This window comes from Sylvia atricapilla, chromosome 5 (assembly GCF_009819655.1).
Source record: "Sylvia atricapilla isolate bSylAtr1 chromosome 5, bSylAtr1.pri, whole genome shotgun sequence".
Lineage (NCBI taxonomy): Eukaryota > Metazoa > Chordata > Aves > Passeriformes > Sylviidae > Sylvia > Sylvia atricapilla.
Genome location: NC_089144.1, coordinates 65,826,424 through 65,851,720, shown reverse-complemented (window position 1 = coordinate 65,851,720; position 25,297 = coordinate 65,826,424). Strand labels below are relative to the sequence as shown.

At 42.3% G+C, this 25,297-nt stretch overlaps 1 protein-coding gene across 1 annotated transcript; it reads left to right on the top strand.

Annotated features, from left to right (window-relative positions):
• Positions 1-2,253: 2,253 nt before the first annotated feature.
• On the top strand, positions 2,254-25,297 carry ISX (intestine specific homeobox). The gene is made up of 5 exons (XM_066318773.1): positions 2,254-2,533; positions 9,712-9,954; positions 20,290-20,441; positions 24,241-24,357; positions 25,061-25,297. The coding sequence occupies exons 1-5, from the start codon at positions 2,254-2,256 to the stop codon at positions 25,295-25,297; spliced, it is 1,029 nt and encodes a 342-aa protein (XP_066174870.1).

Sequence of the window (25,297 nt, the reverse complement as noted above, 5' to 3'; positions counted from 1 at the left end):
CAAACCAAAGCCAAAGTTTTCCATTGCAAAGGAAAGTGTGGCTTTGTTTCACTTAATAATTGAAGCAGAGAAATCCATAGGCTTCAGTACTGCACCTATATAGACCCTTTGGAAAAATGGACAGCAGAGGAGGCTTGAAAAACAGACACCCCTAGATCTGTTTTTCCTGTACCTGAAACTTACAGGTAAAAGGTGGCACAGTAAGCATCAGAGAGTTCAGACACTGTAATACATACTAAATTATTACAGCAAAGCTTGGGCCAAGGACTCTCAACTTGAGGCATCTGAGAAGTAAGATTTGAAGCCATTGCTCTACAGGAAGCCAGAAAGCAGGCTCCCTTTTTAGTGCCTCAGGCAAATAGAGTAGGGAAAGTAGGGTGTCTGTAAAAGAATGTACTAGGCTTCTCCTTGTGCTTTTTCATGGGTTTTGAATCAGGAATCACAAGGGAAAATAAAAAGGGAAACCCTGTTATTAAATAGACAGGTTTAATCCAGGGTATGGATTCAGAGCACCTTTCTTTCCCTTCTCTCTGCATACAGACAGCAGGCTCACCTGTTCTTGGCCCATAAATGATCCACTCTCTCCTTCTCAAAGAAGGGGGTCACTCCCCTCTCTGTGTGCCCAGCCGGGAGTGCAGAGTCTGGCAGCAAAGCTGGAGAGGACAAAGCTTGGTTAGAGAGGCATTCCCCCAGTGCAGGGATTGGAACGGGAAGATGTTCCCCGCTTAATGGAGAGGGCCCAAAGAACTTTTGCACCCACACAACTGCTGCCACCTCATCACACAACCAGGAAGGCACAAGATCGTCCTTTAACAGAAACGGCAGGGGGATGCAAAGGGAGCAAAGGGAAACACTTCCCATTCTACCCCACGCGTGTCATCAGTGTGAAAGATGTTCTCTGGTCTATCCTGTTGCCCGGAGAGAAGTTTGATTCATGAAGTCAGATAATTAAATGTTCTTCATCACGACTGGCTGCATCATTTTGAACCTCTCCCATTGTTCTTTTCCTCATCACCCCCACCGTTTTCCCTGCATCTAGAATCTGGAAAAAGCCGAAAGCCTTTCATCTTATCAGGTGTGGTTTATTGCCCCCTGGTTACACAGTAATTTTGGTCTCCACTCCATGAAAAGGTCATATGATGGGATATCAGCTCAAGAATTGTCAGTTCGCTGGACAAATAAGGCAGGGACTGCCAATACAATTATAAGAGCCTGATAAGGAAGGCACAGAGAAGAACCAGCAGGAAAGGGAGAAACGACCATAGCAATTGAAAAGGTGAGGGACAATCCCAGAAGAAGGCAAGAAATGCCCCTGCGGGGAGGGAGAGGGAAGGAACCAGGAGCGTATCTAACCACATTCTTCCCGAAATAAAAATTAACAAGAAGGTAGAAGCGGCTCAGGAGAGGAATCACAGGTATTCGCCCTCCTTAGCCAGGAAATCGCCCGCTGTGCTGGATGCCGAATTGGGAGGCAGAAGCAACTGGTGGGATGATTATCAAGCCAGCTTGCCTCCATAGCTCAGGATGGAAACAAAATAATGTTTTCTCTTTAGAAGTAGAGGTGGGGAGTAGAGGGCGCTAATTCCTATTCCTGCATGTGTTGCAAGGGCCGTCTCTTTTTCCCTTGTGACTGATAAGATGGGATGATCTTGAAAAGCACCTGCTTGGAAAGTTCAAAGGGTTTTCACAATAGAAGACAAAGAGAATCTGAACCAAAGCTGATGGCTAGGAGAGATGGCTGAAGGAAAACCTGCCAAGTGCTGGTGAGGAAGCTTTTCGTACGTGCCACCTCCTTGTATGCCAGAAAAGTTTACAGGTTGTCTCTCTTTCTAGTAAACGGCCCAAGGGACAAGTATTTGTCCTGCCAACTATTTTCTTGACTCCATAATGGTACAAATCCAGTGGGCTTTCTGCAGGTTTCAGCCTGAAAACAGAAAAGGAAGATAACTGCCCCACAACCAGGATTTCCCCAGGGCATTTTTGTCCTGCGTCTGCAAGGAGCGCACCTCCTCCTGGAGCGATCGTTCGGAGCTCCGTAAACCGAGAGGGCAGGGGGAACGCTCCGCAGCGCCTGGGGTGGGTAAGACAATTTTAACCCTCACTGAGAATTTTAACTCCTAACACCGCCTTCCCCACAGGTAGAGAGCGCAGGTGGTGGTCCCGGGGCAGATCAGCAGCGAGGAGCGGGCTCGTGTGCTGAGTTTGCGGGTCCCCTTTGTTGTTCTCGCCGGCGCTGCCGCGGGTCACCCGGGCATGGGTGGGGAGGGACACGCACCATCCCAGCCGCGTGTTCCCCGGGCCGCGGCGACACCCAGGGCAGCGCCACAGCGCTCCGAGTGCCACGGCCACTTCGGCAGCAACATGACGGAGCCCCGGGTGCGTGCTGGACAGAGGAAGCCCAGCCTGTCCTTTTCCATTGAGGAAATCCTAAAGAAACCTTCTGCCAGCACTGCCCTGAACAGTGAAGCCGGGAATAGGAGTAGCTACGCTGAGAGACCTCCGTCCGTAAAAGCAGGGTCACCGGTGGCCTTTGGTGAGTACCAGTTATAACGCTTCATGAAAATGCTCCTTGCTTTTTGATCCCTAAAGCCGTCAGGTTTAATTAGAGAGTATTTTTATTCTTCAACTGTTGTAGGAATTTGGGGTTTCCCTTATCAGGTATACATAATTCATTATATATATATATATATATAATATTTTTAAAAGAATTTGCTTTCAACCTCTCGCTAGATTGGACTGGGGTTTTGTACGTTGTAAAGCCCCAATGGCATTGGAGAGGTGAGTATGCAACCTGAAAAGTTATTTCAGGTAGCTCTCTTCAGTCAGGAGTGCTTATTGTAAAAAATACAGCATCTTTCCTTTTAAAAAAACAATACTCTTGTTTTCTGGTAGGGGGAAAAAAATAAATGCCTGCCATAAGAAGGACAGGTATTCAGGCTCAAGAAACTAGCCTAAGACTGCTGCAACTTAACAAAATTTTCAGAGTTTCACTTATATTAAGGGCTGACTGTTGTCTGGAATTCCAGCCAAATCTCATATCAGCACTCTTTTCTGATAAATTTGACCACTCAAGCAGGAGGAATGATCTGTAAGGGTAATGGTAACTATAGGAGTGTTAGAACCCAATTGATGGAATAAGAAAAGAGAAAGCATACATGTTTAATCATTTCTTCTTATCATCATGGACACTAGGTTCTTTCATGAACTAAATACAAACAGCTAGTAGAAAACTTGGCATGACTCTGATCTTAGCAAACCAGCAAGTGCATTAGACTTTTTGCCTTCAGTTTTCACTATTTAGTTACTCTGGCCTTGAGTGAACTTTTACCCCCGGAGAAATTGTCTCCTTTTGTTAAACAAAGAACAACATCGAGGATTTTCTGGATTCAGTATTTCTTCATCTTTTTCAATCTGCATTTTCCATGAAAAAGTGATATTTTTTGTATACAAGCAGATACTTAAAAAATGACCTGTAGTTTTGATATAAAATTTTCACTCACCTCTCACTCAACTGTTTTCAACAAAGCTTAATGCTACACTTTTTTTTTTTTTATAATATAGGGGCATCCTTTCATGGATGAGGACCCCATTTCCCAGGACACTGGATGAACCACCCATTAGTTAGGTAGAGTCTCCTTTTCCAGAAGTCTGTCAGTCCAAGAAACCATTGCCTATTTGCATAGTTTAATCTCTTTTTATGTCCAAACTGGATCCCGACCTGGACTGGAAAACAAACAAGACCTAATGGTGAGGGAAACTACTTGCTAATGTAACATTAGTTACTGGGGCTGGACTTAAAGCACCCTAACACTGACTCAGTCATGCTTTGCACAAGATTTGTTCTTTTTTATGTTAATCTGTGACACAGGATAACCCGTCTCCTCGATGTCAGCCCACCACTCACCTCACAGCATTGGGGCTGAATAGACCACTACTGACTTTATGCCAGTAACTGTAGCTTTCCATGGAATCTTGTGTAGAGGGGGGAGAGAGGGTTCTGCTGGTTTTCCCAGAACCACAGGACAACTGGGGTTTGGGGGGAGCTCTCCAGGGCATCTGGAGGTACAGCTTCCTGCTCAAAGAAAAAGCTGTTTCAATGACAAAACGAGGTTGCTGAAGGTTTTGGCAAGCATTGCTTGCTTGTTTCGCCACTGGTACTATTGGAGGACTGGAGCATTTGGAAGTTTCCTTAAGCTGCTTTTGCCAACTGGAACTGGACAACCAGTCCTGAAAGAAGCAAGAGCTTGGTAGTTTGTAGGGGTGGACAAGGACATGGCTGATGCTGCTGCTGGTGCAGTGGGGCTAAAGGAGCACAGGTTTGTTAAGGGGGAGAAATGCTGCTGTGAGCTCTGGCAGTGTGGTTTGGTGAGCTGAATGTCCTTTCCTGAGGGCCTGTGGCAGTTACTTTGTGCCACTGGATCCAAAGTGAGATGAATATCACTGAAAATTCAGTCACTGCTTGTTCACAACAATGCCACAGAACTGCATTTCAACGATGTGAGAGTATTCTCTGAGAACAGAGAGAGGACTTCTGTTATATTAAGTCTTTTTCACAATCCGTATGTTGAAGCCTGGTTTCACTGTGTGTCTTAGCTAAGTGTGTCTTGGCCACTGCCAGGAAAGGAGTCTGACAAATCTGCATGCAGGACATGATGGGTTCCTGGGACAGCACTAGTGCATTCCCAGTGCAGCCTCACCCCAAGCTGCAGTCAGTTTTTCATCTTGAAAGCAACATAGGCAGAACCACCAGGCTTTGCTTTGGCTTGCTTCACCACCTTCACACCAGAGAGACACTGTAGCTGTAGTGAGATAATATATTGACTCTACTCTCCCCTGCGAGAAAGCAAGGCTGGATTCATAAACTTAAGGGAGTGCAGAATATTAACTAATGAAAACAGTATATACAAGTGAAGATTCACTTAGGTGTTACTGGAAGTGGGAAAACAGGAAAGCTGTAGAAATTTTCCACAATGTTGTTGTACTTTGTTTTTGCAATTGATCAAGGAAGTTTAAAAAAATGAAAACAAAACTTTTTCACTGCTTGTTTCTTACCTAAGAATGTGGTACCTAAGTTGATTACCCTTTGCTTTCTGAGCAACTTTCTGAGAACTGTGATTTATTCAGATAAGTTATATTTATTTCAGAAGTGCAATACCCTGTGCTGTACATCTTGGGAAAATTGCTGTATTACATCTAAGTTGTTCAGATTCATGCCATATAACACTGTCATTTAAAAAAATGTGTAAATAATCAGCCACATCTAGTATGGCTCAGTGGTGGCTAAGATCAGGGAACTGAAATGAGCTAGGGAACTTGCTGGAAATTCCAGGATGGGATTCAAATCCAGCTGCTTTCTCATAACAGTTTAGCAGCAGCAAAGAAGGAAGTACTACAGGTCAGGGCTTAGTTATGGCTCTACTATGGATTTTAAGAACATTCCCCACAATCTCATATGGTATTTATCTGATCAAAGCCATGATTCATGTGAGAGACAGGAAGATCCATATGGCATCACACAGGCTAAAATAAGGTAAATACTGAGGCCAGAAATTACCATCTGATGTGAACAATCTCAGTACCAAGATACCTCTTGTCCTGGAGTCTAAATCTAGCCACTATGAGCTGAGCAGATGGGTGGGACCAGGGGAGGAGAAGATGCAGGATGTCAGAAATGGTTGGACTTGGTGGTCTAATGTTTGGAGTTGATTTTAAAGGTCTTTTCCAACCTATGATTCTAAATGAGGGGTGCAAACCAAAATTCCCAAGAAAACCCATGGTGGCTGGACCAGATGACTTCTAGAAGTTGCTTCTAACAAATTATTCTGAGTCTCTGACAAAAAGGATGTTGTGATATACAGTGCAAGCATCTCAGAAAAAGCTGGGGCTTGATCATGTATGGGAAGATCTCTGGGCCTGACTCCTAAGTTCATCTGTTTTTGTGAGTGTAATTCCAAAGGGACTTGTAGTAAGGAATTGTGAAGTGTTCTCGGGAGCATTTGGCTTCCCAGTTGCAGTGCTAGTCATAGGGGAGTTCACTGCACATAACAACAGCTAGAGGACCTGGAGCTGCAGTTGTTGAAGCCTCTTGAAATCATTGAAAGCCTCTCACCAAATTAAAAACCAAATAATGGACAAGAAGACATTTTAGTATGCAGTCTGTGCTTTTCCTCTCAGTCTTTTGTCACAATGCCTAGAAGGGCTAACCATGGCCTTTGCAAGGAACACAATGAAACACCCAGTGAGTGCTGATCTCCTCCCTTGTGCCAACTCTTTCATTTAAAACACAGAAGAATATCAGGCCTATTTCAGAAAAAAACAATTGTTCTGAAATTCTTGGGAACCTGATTTTAATGTACTTGAAATTACATCTGAAGTGATGATTACTCCCCTGGTTTCTGACAGTGAGGTTTCACCAACAGGAGATCCTTTATCAAGACAGGGAAAGCTTGGGATGAAAGTGATACACCTGGGAAATTAATAGTGAAAGCAGTAACAGATATGGTAATTTCGTCATTCTGCCTGTGTTATGCTCCATCACATTAACGATATGCAAATTAATAGGAATACAACCACCACTTCACACACAAATGTCAATATGGTGATTGTTCACCTTGAGCAACGCTCCACCCAGCTTTATCACTAAAGAGGAAACAAACTGAAAGAATTTAACTGAACAGATACCATCTGGCCAAAAAGACCATTCACCCCACCTATTTCAAAGAAAACCAAATAACCTGGAAAGGAAAAAAAAAACCAAAAAACAAAAACCAGGAAAGAAAGAAAAATATGTAGAAGAAACAGAAAAACAACACAGTACAAAGATGCTTTCGTTGCTCAGCGACAGACTCTTCTCTGTTCACAGCCTTACTAAGACCCTAAAATCATAAATCTTGTGCCTCCACAAGTCTGCCTCTCTCCAGTGATTACACAACAAGGCTCAAATGGAACTTAGGTCATCTGAAATAACCTCCTGCTTTCAAAGTGAAATCCTACTATCTTGGCTGAAATTGTCCATCCTTTCCTATGCAACTGCAAGTCAAGACAAAAAGACCATTTTGAGCCACAAGTCAATGTCATTTCTGTGCATGACAGTAACAAGTATCTCATTTTGTGCTTGGCTGAAATGTCATTGCCTTCCCTGGGGAAGGAAAAAAAAAAAAGAAAACTACAGTCCCAGGAGGAAGTTTTGCCCCATGCCAGTTCATGGCTAATTTTCAGAGCTCCCTGCTGGAGTCACATGAATGTGTACCAAAAAAAAAAAAAAAAAAAAAAAAAAAAAATTCAAGCTGGCCTAAAAAGGAACCACTTCAGGCAGTGTCTTTACTTGCTCAGAACAACAAACACCAAAGAAGGTTGCAACACAAACAGGATTGGGGCTTCCAACTCTCAGCTATGTTCTGTAAACTCAGCATCATCTACCTTCACTCTTATCCTCCAGAAATACTCCTTGATTAATTCAGCCTATCTATGAGGTTCATATTTCTTTGATCTCAAACAACAGATCCTCCCACTCCTTTTCACCAGTTCACAGAGCCATTGGCATTTATTCATCTGCCCAAGACTGTCTTCCATTTCCTCCCTGCTCTTTCTATTTCTGTCTGTAATTGCTCCATCCGTGCTTATATGTAACTTGTGCTCATCACTTGGGTATGAGTGCATCTCAGGGAAAAATTTTTTTGGGGAAAGCTGAATGTAAAGAATAAAGACATGTGAAAAGGTTACTCAAAGACTGATGGAATTTTAAATAGATAACATTTGAACAATTATTCTTTCTTGAAATGAAGCTTTGGCTAAGTTTTGGAGGACTTACAGCCTCGTTTTCTTCTGACATGTAAGTGTCAACCCTCTATAAAATTCCTATTGCATGGGCTCTTAGGGCAGAATCAGAATTGGGTACTTTGTCTCCAGGTGTTATAATTATCATTGTTCCAAAGCTTCTTTCAAATAGAACTTGTTTGTTGGAGAAAATAAATCTCTAACAAGTCTAAAAAGTTAGATGTTTTACCAATGCCAGATGTGACAACAGATACATATATATACATACATATACATATATATATATACAATGTATATTAAAAAGTGGAGCCTCTTCCAGTACAGCGTGTAGTGGTTTACACCTGCTACCATTTAGACATGAGAAGGGAGAGAGGACCACCCAGAGGTGCAGCAAACCCCAGAGTCTAGATGTAGCAGACTGCTCAGGAGTGCAGTCCATTATTACATTAGGATTTTAATGTTCTTTGGCAATAGTAGCAAAAAACCTGTACTGTCATATTTGCTCCCAGGCCATGCAAACAATGCAACCTAAATTTCCCCAATGGGTACATTATGTGTTGCCTTTAACTCTGGCTTTCCAAGCAAAGAAATCCAGGTGGGGAGGAGAACTAGAGCAAATTCTAGGTTTGCCATTAAAGCAGCACAGACAGAGATAGCTTGTCTCTGAAGAGTCAACTGAATCATCATTGCAACTACCAAAGGCAGCACATCAAATATTCAGCATCAGGGTTTATGGCAATGTTGTAAAATTGAAAAGAGAGGTGGAGAGTGGGGTATTAGGTGTAACTCTCTTGGGATGCCAACAGCCACAGACAGCCCACTGCTGTAAACCTCGAGGCTTCCCAGCATGGTATATTTCAGTGCATGGCTTTGCAAAGTTTGTTCACATTTATAAGGAGGAGTAAGAACTCGTACTACGTTCATGAGGGCAGAGAAGTCATCTGGAAGATCTTTGTGGTGACTCTGCTACACACTGAGGTAATGGTGTTAGTAAGGCAACACCATGGCTGAAGAAAGACTGTGGCTTCTGGGGCAAATTTCCTCCGCACTTGGGATCAGGTATCCTAGCACATGTCATCAGTGGTTGCTGCTGAGGTTACCTCAGAGATTGTTTATAATGTCCATGCTCATAGCTGAGCTAATTTACAGCTGCACTTCATGAAAATAGGCCAACACACACTTCTCCTGTTTGTCCTGTTAACAAGAGCGTACAGATGATTTTACAAGGATGAATTGGCTGTCAGTACCTTCCTAGATATCACCAGCATCACCTGTCACAAAGGCACAGGAGAAATGTTGACAGCCTGGGCAAAGGCTGCCTTTAGAATTGTCCAATGCCTAAATCAGAGCAGCAGGTAGTCCAGATGGAGAAGAAAGGACAGAGGGACCTGAATTGGGGAAGACACTGACTTTTTATCCTATTCATTTGCCCATTTTCCTATGGGGTAGATGTACCTACAGGGACATTTAAGAAAGGACTAGGCTTTTAAAAGCATTTGGCATCCAGCAAATGCATGGCAATCTTCTTGACAGATTTTCCGAGCAGCTCAATTTGCTTCCAAGTCCTTCAAAAATGCAGCCAGTAATTTGGATACTGACAGGGAAGCTGAGATTTCTTGATCTTTTGGTTGTCTCCTTATTGTTACAGTCCTTTTTCAAAAATCTCTCATAAGGACCATTAAAAATTTTAGGGTGGAAGGGAGCAGAGAACAGGCAAGATTTGGGGGTCAAATTCACCAGAGATTCATAGAGATCCTGTGTCTGCAACATGAGGTAATCTTGGCATTGAAGTACAGCACAGAAGGGTTAGGGCCATTTTAAATATGATCAGGTTTGAGTGGTACAGTATCCAGACCACGTTTTTTCACACAAACTGGAAGGTGCCTGAACAGTGGTTACTTCATTCAAAGTTGTCTGGTGCTGTGTCCTTCACAGATTCCAGCAGCTGGAGTCAGTCTGACTGTGACTTACCTTCAGCCAAAATGCTTCTTCACACCACATGTGCTACACCCATGGCCAAAACAAGGAGAGTGCAGGCAACTCACTGCAGAAGACCTGCTGCCAACCCAGCATCCCTCCTGAGTGAGGACACGGGATGTGAACGTCTGGAAGGCAAAAGAAAACATGAGGAAGAGGAAGATCAGCTGTGTGGTTTCCCAGTGGACCATCCACTTCATGGTGAGTGCCTCTATATCCAGACTTTTCCCTTCAATGCCCCAAAACAAAACTGTTATCTTAGAATTATGTACATGGTGATACCAAGCAATAGACATCGCTAATGTTTCCATTGGCTGAATCACAGAGATGGTCACAGCTCCTGGATGAGTCACAGAGATGGTTCTTCATTCTTACCATCAAAAGACTGAAGAAGCACTGTTGGAGCTAAAGTTCCAGCTCAGTCCTACCAACTCTACCAATGCTGGTGGTAGGAACTGCTTTGGGTGTTTATTGCCCTCCTGCTTGGGCTGTGAGGAGTTACCACATTCTGAGCCTCACTGCCAGGGTTGTGCAACCCCCATTTCCTGGCAAATGTGCATTGCACAACGTGGGGAGAGAAGCGGTGAACAAGCTGAGTCAGCTCAATGTATTCTGTACACCTTGGACCCACTGTAGAGGTGATGAAGAGGTCACCAGCATGCACACACGCAAACGGGCGACATGCAGTAGATCTGGCAGGATGCGTCAGACACGACTTTCAATTCCAGCCATGTTGGTGAATCTGCTAATTTAATTAGTTATGAGCACTGATAAACAGCAGTCTATCTCTTAGCCAAAGCAGTGGACAGCACAAGTATCCTTTTCCAGTACGTTGCATAGAGGCTTTAGGCTGAGCAGGATACATGGTACCTGAGCATGACAAGTTCCTAACAGATGGCAATTAATTAGCAGCATGTGACAAAAATTCCTCTAAGGTCCTTGAGTTTGAGGAAAAGTAAATACAGACATCCATATTACACTCCATAAAATAAGTTTGCAGCAGCAGCAGCAAGGTATTTTTTGCATAATTTGTTATTATTTACTCAAGGGAAAAGATGACACTTCATTAAAGTCCATTGAAGATGGCAGATGGAGGGTTACTCAGCTGGCTTTCCTGAGATCCACACATCATCCTTGCTCCATACTCTGCACTGGCAGGAGAAACACTTTCTGTGACATACATTTGAAAGAAAATCCTTGTTTCTGCCACTGCTGCTATGGTATTACATGAGTCTTGTGACAAGCTGCTGTCACCTCCTCCTCCAGCATGAGACAGCCATCAGTCTTCATGCAGGGAGAAACCTTGTAAGAAGATAGCTGGAAATTTTAGCTTTCCTCTGCCCTGTAAGCTACACACAGCTCATGACAGCAGGGCTAAATGTTGCCTCCTCATAGGAGAGCCAGGACTGTATGGATCTGGCTCTCAGAATTGCCTCTGAGTATAGAAGTAGAATATTCACATGTGAGGGAGTCTCCAGCCAGGAGGATCACACCGTAGCTGGGAGGTGGGTATCCTGACTTGGCACTTAGCTTCATTGACTAGCACCATGGTAGCTACCAGCCTCATCAGTAAAGCAGGGGAGGACACATGTAATTATCTGCACAAAACTGAGCCAATATGCGCAGCCCCTTTCAATGGCAACATGTATTTTAAAGGCATTTGAATCAAAATTCTTCTGTTTCCTGGTTGCAGTGAGGTTTTGAGGCCAGAGGTTTAATGCTCTGCCATTTTCTAGGCTACTGGTACCTGCAGTTTCCAAGCCTTTGATAGAAACTGGCTGAAGAAGGAGAGGTAATCTTAAAGCATATGGATTGATGTTTTCCCTGTGGTATGCGAACAACGATGTTTCGGATCTCGTTCATGCACTTTGTCATTCCTAGCAGAGAGTTGGAGGCCTAGGTTTAAAATACTTCCCTGTATCTCAAGTTTGAGCCTCCTTCTTGCACTTTACATTATGGGAGACAAGCTGGTGGCTCTTTTTTCTCCTGCTTCTGGCTGTGGCAGGTATCACCTTTCTCAGACAAAGTCAGCAACAACACCTGCAGGAAGTGTAGGCTACATCACACTTGGAAGCAGTCTGTACTCCTGCTGACGGCTCAAGCTGATTGCAAATTAACTTCTGTTCATGCACCTGTCAACTGTGGGGTGCTTCAGACATGTTTTTGGCATGGCAGCTACAGGTCAGTTACAGGTCCTCTGACAAAGCATTTTGGCAGTCCCAAATGCCCATAGCATATCCATGGAGGTGTCCCCAGGACCTCCCTCACAGCCATACTAATGATGCCTCAGAGGAGCAGCACCAGCCTCAGCAACAGGAGACCTTTCTGATGTGAAATGACATCAGAAGCCCTTGGTGGGGTACTCCCTCACTTCTCTCTCTCTCTCAGCACATATCCACTGATGTAAAATACATTCATGATTTGTGAGGAAGGGCCCTGGGCTCTGTCTAGACATACATATCTGCTTAGTTGCCAGGGAATAGAAGAAGTCAGGTGTGCTTTACAACCACCTTGGAGGGAGGAGGGCTGGGCTTTGGTGCTATTTTGTATAGGAGGAGAAAGGTGAGGTGGAGGCTTCGACAACAGCCTCCTTCACGGGCATGTGGTCTGAGACAGCAAGAGCACCTCGACTGTCATCCTGAGTATGGATTTGGAGCATATTTCCAGGAAACCCTGTAACAATTCCCTAAAATTTCTCTTTTCCCATAAAATGGCTTCTGCCATTAAGTGGTTTAGAAATGCAGTGTCATTTAAGCTAAATAGATTTATACCCTTATCACAAACCACTTGCAGGAAGCAATGCCTCTTGTACTTTGAACTTAGAGGCTGCATTGTAAGCAAAAAAAGAAGAGCCCTCATATGCTAGAGACATGCTGACACTGGCATTTAGTTTTGCTATAAACCCTTATTTGAATTTGGCTGCCTTCATTCTGAATGCTATATGCTTCCACTGTGGTTTTCTGCATGAAAAGCTCAGCAGAGCTTTTTCAGAAAACCTGGATTCTTGGAAAGCAGCGTTGATAAAGCCTGTTTTAGAAGAAGAAATAGCATTGATAAAATGTTTTAGAAGGACATCATTCTAAGGAAAGCCTTACTTTGGAGCTGCAGGTTCAGACTGAGCCAGCTTCTGTGAGATGAGTCATTGCAGCCCCTTTGTCATGTGCAGCCACCATCACTGACAAGGTATTCAAAACTTCAGAGCAAGCAGGGCAAACTCCTGCGGTTTGTTGGTCAGCATCTCAGCAACCTTTCTGTGTAAACACCCAAATCCTGAGCTCCCACTTCCCTTTTAATTACTTCTTTCTGTTCTGTCTGACCTCCCTGGGACTGGTTTGCCAATCCAGAAGGGTGGAGCACTGGAGTTTGAGAGGATAACATACCCCCATGCGTGCCTGAACTGCAGCAGCTCCTGGTGGAGACTGCCAAGTACAAGATCTCAGGCTAGTTTGGATCCTCCTGGGCAATCATTTTGCAATGTCTTTTACACACGCTGGGTCTGATTGTATAATGGGCAGGTGTGCACTGTAACTACATCCAAAGGCACTGTGTGTGTGTGCCCAGCAGTGTGTTCCAGTCTTCTGCTCAAGCAAAGGAGCAGTTGGTGCTTGGAGAAGCCAGGTAGCAACATCACCTTCAGACACTGGTGGATGTCCGGTCTTGTGGGATTTCTTCTCTGGGCAATAATTCAAGGACAGCACAGAACATACTTCAATAAACAGAGCTCCTAATTCTACCAGAAACTGAGGTGTTCAGGCTGTGAACCACATGTGGTTCAGAGGTTCATGTTATTTCCTGCAGCTTGTGTCTTCCTTATTTACTGGAGAGGAGGCAGCCCTAATGAGTCAACATCACCCAAATATTACCATAGCAGAAATCCTCTGCACATTGCTGACTGAGAGCTCAGGGATCTTTTTATTAATCTAATTGTTTTATTGTTACGATAGCATCTGTGATCCCAAAGCATATTGATGAATTCTGGTGGCAATTTTCATAAAGACAACAGAAAGTATAGAGATAATCTCAGTTCTGGAGGAATTCCAGTATAAGTCATGTCCCCTCTGTACTGATGCCAGTTGCAAACATCCTTAGCTCAATGTTTCTGTTTTCTCTGAAGTCATAAATTCATTTGTACTGTCCATTTGTGGACAATATGGTCAAATCCATGTACCCCTATGAAACAGCATGGTTTATCTCTCACAGAACAGTCTTTCCCCCAATATGCTGACTTATCTTAATGCATTTTTGAAGCACCCAAGAGACAATAAAGCACTGTGCAATCACAATCCCAGATAAATATTGGCTGCCCAGAATACACCAATGAGACTGTGAGAAAGGGCACAAGCATCCCATTGTCCTGCAGAAAAAAAAAGAAACTATTTAAAATGAAAAGCAGGAGAAAAGAAAGAAATGCCCATATATATAATTTGGCTGCCATTAGCTGTCTTACCAGCCTTTTGTTTATCTGTGTGAATAGTCCCTGCAGCCCTGTGTCTCTAAAGTCCAGTCTTCCTCTGTATACACTTGGAAATGCCCCAGATCATTGACCTTGTTTTGGTGGTATTACTTGAGCTATTGTTGAAGGCTGATTCTTTTTTTTTTTCTCCCTCTTTGAAGACTGACTGTTTATAATTACACCCTGGATATTAAATGAAAACCTGAATCCTTTACTGTCACCCTTCAAACTGTGTTTGCATAGAAGTCTCACTGGTACAAGTAAGCACTGAATAAAGCAAAGCTGTCAGCAGTTGGGGACTATCATAAATTCCTTTTGTGTTGTTTCTTCATGGGTTTTGAGTTTGGAGTTTTATTTATTTAAAGCAAATGTTAACATTCAATGCTTTCCTCAAGCCACTTCTTTCCTAGGAATTTTGGATCCAAAGGGTACATTACACAGGACCCAGAGGTTAATTTGTTCTTTCCAGTCCAATCTATATAATGTGACCACTTGTAAAGCTGATCACATATCATGATTAGTTTATTTCAAAGGTCTTAATGAGTATTTATTGGCTTCTCCAAAACTGTCCTAGAACTTTTCATTAAAGCCCTGGATATGGTACTGTTAATTATTGTTCTTTGAAATCGAGGGCAGGTCTTTTACCTACTGTTTTAGCAAGCCCTTTATGCTTAAAGGGGAAACAGCAGAGGCAGGGATGTAAATAAATGTTCCTGATCGGTGTCTAGATGTTCACAGGTACAAATAACCATAAAAAGCAGGAATAAAGAGAAAAGCAGGCTGTCTGGGCAACCTCCAATAAGCTCAGCCTTCTCCCTGTTGCAAATGGCTGGTTTCTCACAAGGGCTTTGGACCAGAGACTGTGGGGAGAGGGGTGAGGAACCTATTTTCTTTGGCGAGAGCCATTATTGATTTAGGCTGGCCACTGCTTTTAAGATGAGGTTTGACTGTGGCAAACATTCACTGGAGTTTTGAATGTGACAAGTGTCAAGATTGAGATTTAGCTTCATGGGAAACCTACAAATGCATCCACTCCAAATCCACATTGGCCTGAAAGAGTTCATGAAGGTGCAGGCCCTTTGGTAACAGGTAACAGGTAACAGACCTGATGGTCTGCTTCATCCTTCAGATATTCTTCAGTTATGCACGCCGTCATTTCAGGCAGCAGCATTTGTAAACACTGTCATCACTTTGCTGGCAGACAGGAAAGGTTAAATTCACCAGGGGCTCAGGTTCATTGTCAGCACGATCCGCATGAATGGTTTCATGCTTCCTGTCTACTCCTTGCTGACTCCTCTGACAAGCAGACTTAAGAAACTCCCCTGACCACCACTGTACAGCTTAAACGGGTGTCCAGCCTGGTATTTTTAGCAGTCCTGTTCACACCTCCTGAAATCTGTAACCTCTTTGCATTTCAGTCATGCTATCAGGTGATTAGACACCATACTCAGCACCAGGGTGGAAGCAACTGTATATTAAGGAGTTTTGGACTGAAGGGACGAAGTCAAGATTTTAAAAGTTCAAGTTGTGCTTCTCTGAAGTAACTTGGGCAAAGCCTGAACAGGCAGTAGCTGGATGATAAATGCTGTGTTTCCCCAGCAGGAGACTATCTGGAGCACATTGTGCCCATCCAATTAGGATCAGTCTCATTGGCTATATGAGTCCTTCTTAGGCTGAAAAACCACTTTAATAAAGATTAGCCACACTGCAGTACTCATGCCCAAATATTGCAGCTCTTTTGAAAGCCATGAGCTACCACTTTAACTAGGAGAGGGACTGCCATGGGCACATCCCTGTATACAGACAAGCAGGTTTTGTCCTGATGCTTATCAGCACTTTGTAATAATAACTGGAGGTTTTTGCTATGGGGTTGTCTGCCATGAGCAGAATGTCACCACAAGAAAACAACATTCAGAAAAGCCACGAGAAGGAACTGGCTAGGAGACCCACATATCTGAATTACAAAGAAGAGTGAGAGTGAGAGAGAGAGAGAGAGAGAGGAACTTCTCTGAAAAAAGGTAAAAAAGGATGAAATGGAACTTAGCCAGATATAACGAAGCTCTATTTCAACACACCAGAGTTTCTTTCTGAGAAACAAATGATACAGTCAACTTTGTTACACAGACAAAAATGTATTTCTGAGGATATATAGCTGAAGCCACTTGTTTGCTTATGTAACTGCTTTCTTCTTCTCAAAGAAAAAGCAGAATCTTTGCATCTGGCTGTCGCATACCGTGAGAGGGTGTCTGTCCAGAAATGACAAAGAAGATTGCAGCACGATAAGCTGATCCCACCCATCTTCATCTACCTAGATTACCTACTTCAAGGCAAATATGCGCCAGCACTGATTTCCCGCATTTCTTCTGCATTTTTAATTCCTTGTCCCTCTAGTGTATGGCCCCAGGAAGCTTGACACAGTTGTAGCTACTACTGGGGTAAGTGCAAATAGGCAGTGCAGTTGCAGAGATCTCCCTGAGGCAGCATTTTTTTAGCTGGTTCAGACATACAGCTAAGAAACAGCAGTGCAAGGCAATTTGCCTACTACAGAATGTAGTCCAGAAGAATATTGCCCCAAGTACAGCATTATTGCAGCTGTGCAGCTTTTACTTTACAAACTGCAAATGTTAACAAACTTCTACAAGAAGTAGTCATCAGTATTGATTCGCTCATGCCTCAAATTTCTTGAAACTGTGTTATACTGGACAGTGGAAATAAGCTGTAATATGCTAAGCTAAAACTGTGTATATGAGCAATTGCAAATCAGATGCTTTGAGCTGTGCTTAGTTTAAGACCATAATGCCCTAAGTTCCCTTACTTTTTAGGGGAGGAATGATGGGAGAGGCTTTGCTTCATGTGGTTATTTGAATGTCAGAGATTACATAATAGGATATGTTGCGAGAGGCCTCTGGAAACTATCCTGTCCAACCTCAAGTCTAAGCAGGGCCAGCTTAAATCAGGTGGCTTAGGCTTTTGACCAGTCAGGTTCAAGTATCTGAGACTTCACAGCCTCTCCTGGCCCGCATGAGACTACCCTCATGATGAAAACATGTTTTACCTGTTATATAACCAGAATTTTCCTTGCTGAAACTTGTAGCCATTGATCTCATCCTTTCACAGAGCACCTTCAAGAAGGATCTCTATTTCTACAAAGTTCATATGTTCCAACTTGCTCCAAGTCTGACCTATTAATAAAGCTGATCTGCAGAGGACAAATGAGCCTGATACTGAATTTAAAGGAGCTATACTGCTTTATGAGTGTGGAGAATCTGGCCCTTCCAATGTCAACCATAAGGCAACGTATAGACAGCTGTATCTCTAAGCATCTGAAAATTCTGACATATTTAGCTCCCTTGTATTTTCTGGCTTGGTTTCAACAGCCAGCTAAGCTGCAAATGACTTTCACAGAGCATAAAAGCACACTTGAATATCCCTGGCTTTTACATGAAAAATAGCTCAGGAAACTCAGAGAGAGTCTTATTTCCCCAGAGACTCTAGAGTCCCATTTGAAAAGCCAAAGTTACACTCCCAACACTTCCTAGTCTTACATCTTCCACCCACATTCTTTATTAGACTGTAATTCTGAATGCTGTTGTTTGCTATGGGATCTCTAAGCTAAGGTCCAAAGGCAAATGGAACTATCAAAGCTACAGTCGGAAAAAGTTTCATCTTGCAAGAGAAAATGTTAACATAGAGTCCCAGATTTTTCACATTTCTTAACAGTTTTTAAAATAATTAAAAATAGAATTACTGATTACTTATGGAAAAAAATACACTTTTCTATATTCCCTGCTGGCAAAAGCCTTGATTAGTTAACAGGAGTCTATTTTGTTAGCAATTTAATTTCATATCTAGTCAAAATCAAAGTTTGTCCTTCAGTCTCTACTGGCCCATAGCTGACCTCATGTTACTGCATTTTGTTTAATCTGATGAGTTTCAGACTGTGCAGACCCTCCCCTTACGTAAGTTTTGTCTATAACACAGTTCACCTTTCCAGAAGGAAAAATGTGGAGGATTTAGAGTGAACTGATAAGGAGTTTCTTTTGCTTATCACCAAGTTATCTGGGTCATTTGCATACCCACAAAGCTGGTATGAGACACCAGAAACTCATGTGCTGTTTTCTCTGAAGTCATGCTCTCCAGTCCTGGACATTTCTCAGGTGCCAGCAGGACAGAATACAGTAAGCCATATAGTAAATGTGAGGTGAAAATCCTCCAAAGAAGAAACAGCATTATGAGCTGGGAACCCTATCTCATCTACAGAGGATGTAGTGTCCTAAGATTTCTACTGTCAGTACTGATGTTTCCCTTTTCTTGCATATAGCAATAAACTCCCTTTACAGTAATCTTTTGAGGAGGTTGAAGTAAACATAATCAGGGCTTCTTAGGAGAAGGTGCCCTTTATACCTTCGGTGTAAACACACAGGAGTATTTCTCATTTCAAATCTCTGCCCCAGTAATGCCAGCAAGATTCAGTGGAAATAACATTTTTCTCTTGGGTCTGATGCCAGTGCTGCAGTTTAATGAGTAGTACTTTGATAGGCTGGTAGAAAGTCTAATGATACAGCCGTGTTGGACATCAGCTTTATTGGGCTGTTCCTGAGCCATAGGAGTATTGATAGTGTCTATGATAAATGACACTGCTCAGTTATTCTTGCATGACTGGTTTCCTTTCAAAGTCCCCAAAAGGTTTGGAAAAGATGAAATATTCACGATGATATTGTGTCTGGGCTCCTTCCTACCAAGTTGACGAACAGAATATTTTAATCCTTGTTTTCTATGTCAACAGAGTCACAATGAAGTTTTGACTACAGAATGAAAACCATCATTTTTTGGTTGGCACTGAGCCTACTTTATATTAGCCTAGATATTTAGTTGCCTTTTCATTGTTTTAGCCCTCCAAAGGATGATAAAGGCTGAACAAGGGGGAAAAGGTACCAAGTCTCTGAGGGCTAAGCTAACCTTGTCTGGTTAATTGTTTCCATTAGAAAGAATATGCCTCTAGTTGCACAGTATGTTAGTTGTCATCAGATGGTGGAAGACCAAAAGCAGCCATTCAGAAGAGCAATTTTCTCCAACAACATGGTTTCATTGACAATTACTTCAGGTCACTGGGTAGCAAGCTCATTACAGTCACTAAAACAGTATTAGAATTTTTATACACCTCTCAGATGCAGTTTTCAAAGCTCAATAGAAAAACCCCTGTGATTCACAATGCATGGGGTGTGGCTATTTGTGCTGGTCACTCATGTCAGCTAGAAGATACTCCACTGTGCATCAGAGAAGATTCCAGCTTTCAGATGAGGCTGAACTCCACATTCTGCAGCTGCTTTTTTCTCTTCCTTGCAAGACCTTCAGCATAATTTTGGAGCAACTGAGACCTCATTCTGATTTACATCAAGTGCTATACAGAGTTTATGATCTAAATAAAATATTCTGGTGTAGGAGGGCATTTTCAAAACACTTATAGGAGTGTTGAGGGAAGTACTTTTTGTGATCACACCACCACAGGTGAAGCAATGTCTAGGAGTCTCCTTAGGAATTCACAACACTCAGGCTTCCACATGGGCTTTAAGGCCTTATTCTTAAGGTTAAGTTCTTTAAATCAAGCTTGTTTAGAAAGTCTCCACACCACAAGGGTACAGTCAGAAAAATACCTTCCCTTTGCAACTGCAAAGTTAAACAGCTGGCTATCCCTGCTGCTGTATGAATGGTATGGGAAGAGGACAGCAGTCAGGGGTCAATGGTTGGTCCAACACTGAAGGACTTGGGTGACAAATTCATTGCAGGGCTAGTGTGGTTAAATACACAGGTGTTTGTAGCTGTTGACGTGTAGTGGATCCATGGAATTAGCAGTGCAAATGGACACTTTTGACTCATTCCTTTAATGATAAAGGAGTCCGTTCACATTGTCTGCTAGAGAAGGCCAGGAGCCAGTTACCCATGATAAGTACATGTCTAGAAGGTGTTGCAGATGCCATCCTAGCTGCAGAGCAATTTACAGACATTGCTGCAACTCTGAATCTTCTTGTGGTCCTCTAGCCTTTTCCTGTAAAAAGTAATACATCTTTCCCTTTTTTTCACAGTTGAAAGGAAAGGGAAACGAAGAATCCGGACAACATTCACAGCTGAGCAGCTCCAGGAACTGGAGAAAATTTTCCAAGTGACTCACTACCCAGATGTCCATGTTCGCAATCAACTGGCAGCAAAGATAAACCTCCCAGAAGCCAGAGTTCAGGTACAGTGTCTCTCCAAAAGGCTATGTTCACTGCAATTCATTCATTATTTGGCCTTCTTAATAGTTTATGCCTGGGTGGCAATGCTAATGAGATGTGTGACCTCTCTCTTACCCTACAGATGAGGCCAGTATCACTGTTCTCTTTTTACAAATAGGGAAAGAAGTATTTGTCACCCAGCTGTGACTAACCAAATGGGATGAATCAAAGGGTTAACAGGAACTCTAAGCGTACTAAATGCATAGCAAATAGGAGTTACAGATGGTTATGAGCAACCTGTTGGACTCTAGCAACAGAGCAGCCACTTATGGAAATATTTATTAATCATTTATCAACCATTTATAGGCTAATATTCATCCAGTACAAACTGTCATCCACAGAGTCTCAAAAATGTCAGATTAGTTTTCAAAACAGAAGTGCTTCTTAGTGTTCTGAATTTTGATATCACAGGCTATAAGTGCACTGGATATCATTCCAGTGCACAGAAACTAATCCTGTTTCCCCCAGTTGTAATACAATGTTGCTGACTGAGCTAAAAGTTGGCCCCAAATTCTTACTGCATAGGAAATCTGCTACATTAAAATGTACAGACTACTCTGTATTGGCATTTGCTGTTGTCTACCAGGCAGTGTAGTGATGATTTTTGCATGAGGCAGTTTCTGTACTTGCCCCAGTGCTGTAGTCATTGGTGTACTTTGCATATATCCCTCTCTAACAATCAAAGTTCAGCACAGAGCTGTTTATTGACTATGACATGCCTGAGACTATTGACTAGCCATGATAATATTGCTTCATCGTGGACAAGGAGACAGGGAGAATTAGACCTGCATTGCCACAATATGCCCATTAGCAATAACAGAACACCTCAATGCATTTCCAACAGCATAAAAACACAAGCTGGGCTGCCAGTCAGTGTTCTCCACAGAACAAGAAATCACGTGAAAGAACTGGACATGTTTCTGTTAAAAAAAAAAAAAAAAAAAATTAATCTGTATGGGGAAAAATAAAAATTAGTTATTATGGGAAACATCAACCTGGGATGTAAATGAAAGAAGTAAAAGTCCCTCATGTATGAAGTGCAGATGGGAAATTCCCAGTTCAGAGAGTGTTACACATGACATTGGAAATTCTGTCTTTGATCTCATCCTGGCTGATAAAGGGAAATCAGCCACAAAATTAAAAATTAGCAGTAACTTAGACTCAAGTTACAAGTTATAAATTTGACTGACTGCATTTGTCACACAAATCAAATAGCACACAGAGAATTTGCACATGCTCTTGCTACTTTGAAATAATAGTTTTGACAAGCCAAATCACCTCAGAAATATAATTTAACTGTCGAAAAAGTAAGTGAACAACCATCTGGTGACCAAATTAAACCCTTCATAACCGTGAAAAATCCTTCAGTCAAGAAAAGAGTTATGATTGCTGTGAAGCAGCCTAAGTGGACAGATGAAATTGTATAACTGCATGTGTTACATAGAAAAAATTAAGAATCCTGTATAAGTAAGCATGAGAAACAAGAAATTATAAAAAATAAATGAGCAAAGCAAGAGGGTGCAGGCCAAAACTTTGGTCAGAAAAATTATGAATCAAAAACTCAATAAAAGTCAATTAAGAACAAAAAAACAAAACCCAAAGTGATCAATTTTATTGATCTGTTACTTTATAGAAACAGTAGGACTGTCAAGGATAATGCATAAATGGCAAAGATGTTCTGTCATAATTTCTGCTCTATCCTTGGAAATATGTCAGGTGGCAACACCTTCTATAAAGACAATGTTGTACAGCAGCTGCTACAGACAGATATTTTTTAATCTACTCATCTAAGTAACTCACCTCCAGTGGTTCTGAAAAAACTGCTTGAGAAGCAGTTTGGGTCATCCACGTTGATATTTAATGAGTTCTGGAGCATGAGAGACATTCCATTCCAGAGACCTTGAAGAAATTTAACGTTGTGTGGGTGTTTAAAGGGTAAACAGGACAACCAGATAATGACTGGCCTGTCAGACAAACATTGATTTTTGGTGAAACTGTGAAAAGGACTGTTAATGGAGAGTTAAAGAAAAGACAGCATATTTAATGCTTATCAGTGCTGGTTCATGACAACAGACACTACCAAACTCATCTTTTTATGGTGAGATTATTAGTGAGAGTTTTAAACTGAAAGAAGGTAGATTTATGTTGTGTGTGAGGAAGAAATTCTTTATGGTGAGATTGGCAAGACAGTGGAACAGATTGCCCAGAGAAGTTATGGGTGTCCCATCATTGGAAGTGTTCAAAGTCAGGCAGAATGGGGCTTTAGCAACCTGGTTTAGTGAAAGATGTCCCTGCCCACAGCAGAAGCACTGGAATTAGATCTTCTTTAAAAGATGCATTCCAGTCTATGTTTCTATGATTCTGTGTAGTATCTGCAGTAGACAGAGCATGAGGAATACGTTTAAAACACAATAAATAGAACTCATGCTGGGTATTGAGAAATCATTTTAAACATAAGAGTGCTGGAGAGCTGGTTAGGCAAAGAAGAGCAGTTTGGTCTGAGAAGTGTTAAAACCTTTGCCTTTAGTTAAAAAACTTAAGTCCATGAAGTGAGAACTTTATCCCATGTGCAGATTTTAGAAAGAGCGCTTCAGAGTGCCCCCATTGGCCCTCTATCACTTTGTGAGTGTTAAATGGTGGTGTTTCACCACATAACTCCTGCCTGGTAGGAAAGGAATGGTGAAGTTTGTACAGACTAAGCAGTTTCCAGACACATGCAAACCCAGATAAACAAAACTGTCCTCTCAGTAACCCCAGATACTTCTAACTATCAGCAATATAGCAGCTAACTATCAGCAATATAGCAAAGGGCTCCTGACATTCTCATTACTTCTTGGGTGAGAGATGCAGAAATAACTGAGCTGCTCATTATTTGGCTTAAAATACATCTATATTTACATCCAATAGCACCTGGCTTCAATAACTAACACTTTGTATTCATGTCAACCACTTGCTTACATTCAAACAGCAAGTCCCTTAGCAAGCTAGAAACTGCAATTGAAGAGGGCTTCAACTTTTCACAGCAGTGCAGCAAGATGCACAACTGCAGCTGCACAATAAATACATTTATGCCTCTGCCAGAAGGCAGACTGGTCAAATCAGCTGACAGATGAAAGAAACTCCCTAGAGAAAATTAGTTGTCTGCTTTCCAGTGCAAAGGAGATGGCAGAAAACATACTTAGGTTGCTGAGAGATCCCCTTGGGGATCACTTTCACTTAAGTCCCTTATGTGAATTTCCAAATGCTACCAGCTAAATATTGGTAGAACCCTGTTACTACATCTCCACTGGTGACATATTTTTATTGCAGCCCAGGAAAACATCTAGGTGGATCCTCTTTCAGTCTATTCACTTGGAAACACGGTGGAAGAGCTTTGTCGTGAAATGTCCCACCATCTAGGGAAAACAGAATGCTGTGTGCATTGGTCACTGCACAGCTTTGACCACAGAAGGACCTGCTCTCCCCAGAGAGCCCTGGAAAACCTGCAATACTATCTTTCCTTGAACAGAGTGATCCTATTTCTTCTGTGAGCCACAGAAGAAAATAGGGTATCACGGTAGTCCAGAAATCCCATATCCTGTGTAAAGTGTGAAAAGTGTTCTGTCAAACCCAGTGGTTTACTTTACATTCAGCCTCTGGTTCTGCTGAGCTGGAGGTCAGTGTTTTCTGGTGCTCAGAGTTTAGGAAAAATAGTCGGCTGTGAGAAGTTCTTCCTTCATATTCTGTTAATTTCTGTACCTTTACTTTCTGACCTTTATCCAGATCTGGTTCCAGAATCAGCGAGCAAAGTGGAGGAAACATGAAAAGTTCAGCAACTTTGGTGGCCTTCAGCATCTTACAGAAGCTGATTTCATTCCTGCTCCCAAGTCAGATATAACAGTGAGTACTGGGCACTTTGTATAAAGCCAGCTATCCTTCATCAGGTAATCACTTCACCAGTAATCCCATGGGACTATCACAGAGAAGGAGCACTGGAAAAGACAAAACTACCCCAGAGAAGGAGAACTGGAAAAGGCAATATGATGACAAGCAATCCCACCATCAATCCACTGATCAAATAACACATTTCTTCATAAAATCAAATCTGTTTCGTAAATATTCTGTGAGGTATCTCTTGTAGGGTGGTCCTTCCCCATTTTGCTTTTAAATCACTTCCCTGTTAATCATACTTTGATTCAGAATGTCTTTACAATCAGAAATTTCCTGAAAAGGAGGACCTAAGACATTTGCAGCCACAAAGCCATGCCCCTTTACAGGCAGTATCTCTTTACAACATCCAGCCTTGGTTAGGCTGAGCAGCACTTTTTGCCCTTGACCTATGCTTTAGCAGTCCAGAACTGTTATTTTTCAGGTTGCCACACAGGCTCTTTCCCTGACAGGAGTTTTTTCCTGGCTAGAAAAAAGGGCATTTTGCTTTGTGTCCTGGGTTACAAGACACCACTGGGTTTTAGGAAGTCTGTTTTTCTAAACTTTTCTTCTTAATTACTGCGCACTAGGGAAATAAATAAGGTTGATTATAAATTTCATCTTAAGTAGAAGTCCATACTGATTCACCTGAGACTACGCTTTTTTGTCTTGAAAGGCTCCTAGTTTAATGCCAAGAAAGCACTCTGGCTCCTTTCCTGCCATGGGATACTACTCACCACTGCAAGGACAGCTGACAACTGCCCGGCTGCCCAGCATGTTCTCCTTTGCTCCCCACCATGTGGGGCTGCTGCCCTTCCCAAAACCATACTTGCTCTTCAATGTCCTGCCCCCTTACAGCTCGCTGCTACCCCACAAGCTGGAAAGGAGCAGTATCTGTGCCAGCTCCTCATAG

Excerpts from the sequence above, each read along its gene's own strand:
- ISX (XM_066318773.1), top strand. The coding sequence starts at position 2,254 with ATGGGTGGGGAGGGACACGCACCATCCCAGCCGCGTGTTCCCCGGGCC. Across the intron at positions 9,955-20,289 it reads AGTGGACCATCCACTTCATG|TTGAAAGGAAAGGGAAACGA; the intron begins GTGAGTGCCTCT and ends TTTTTTTCACAG. Across the intron at positions 20,442-24,240 it reads TCCCAGAAGCCAGAGTTCAG|ATCTGGTTCCAGAATCAGCG; the intron begins GTACAGTGTCTC and ends ACCTTTATCCAG.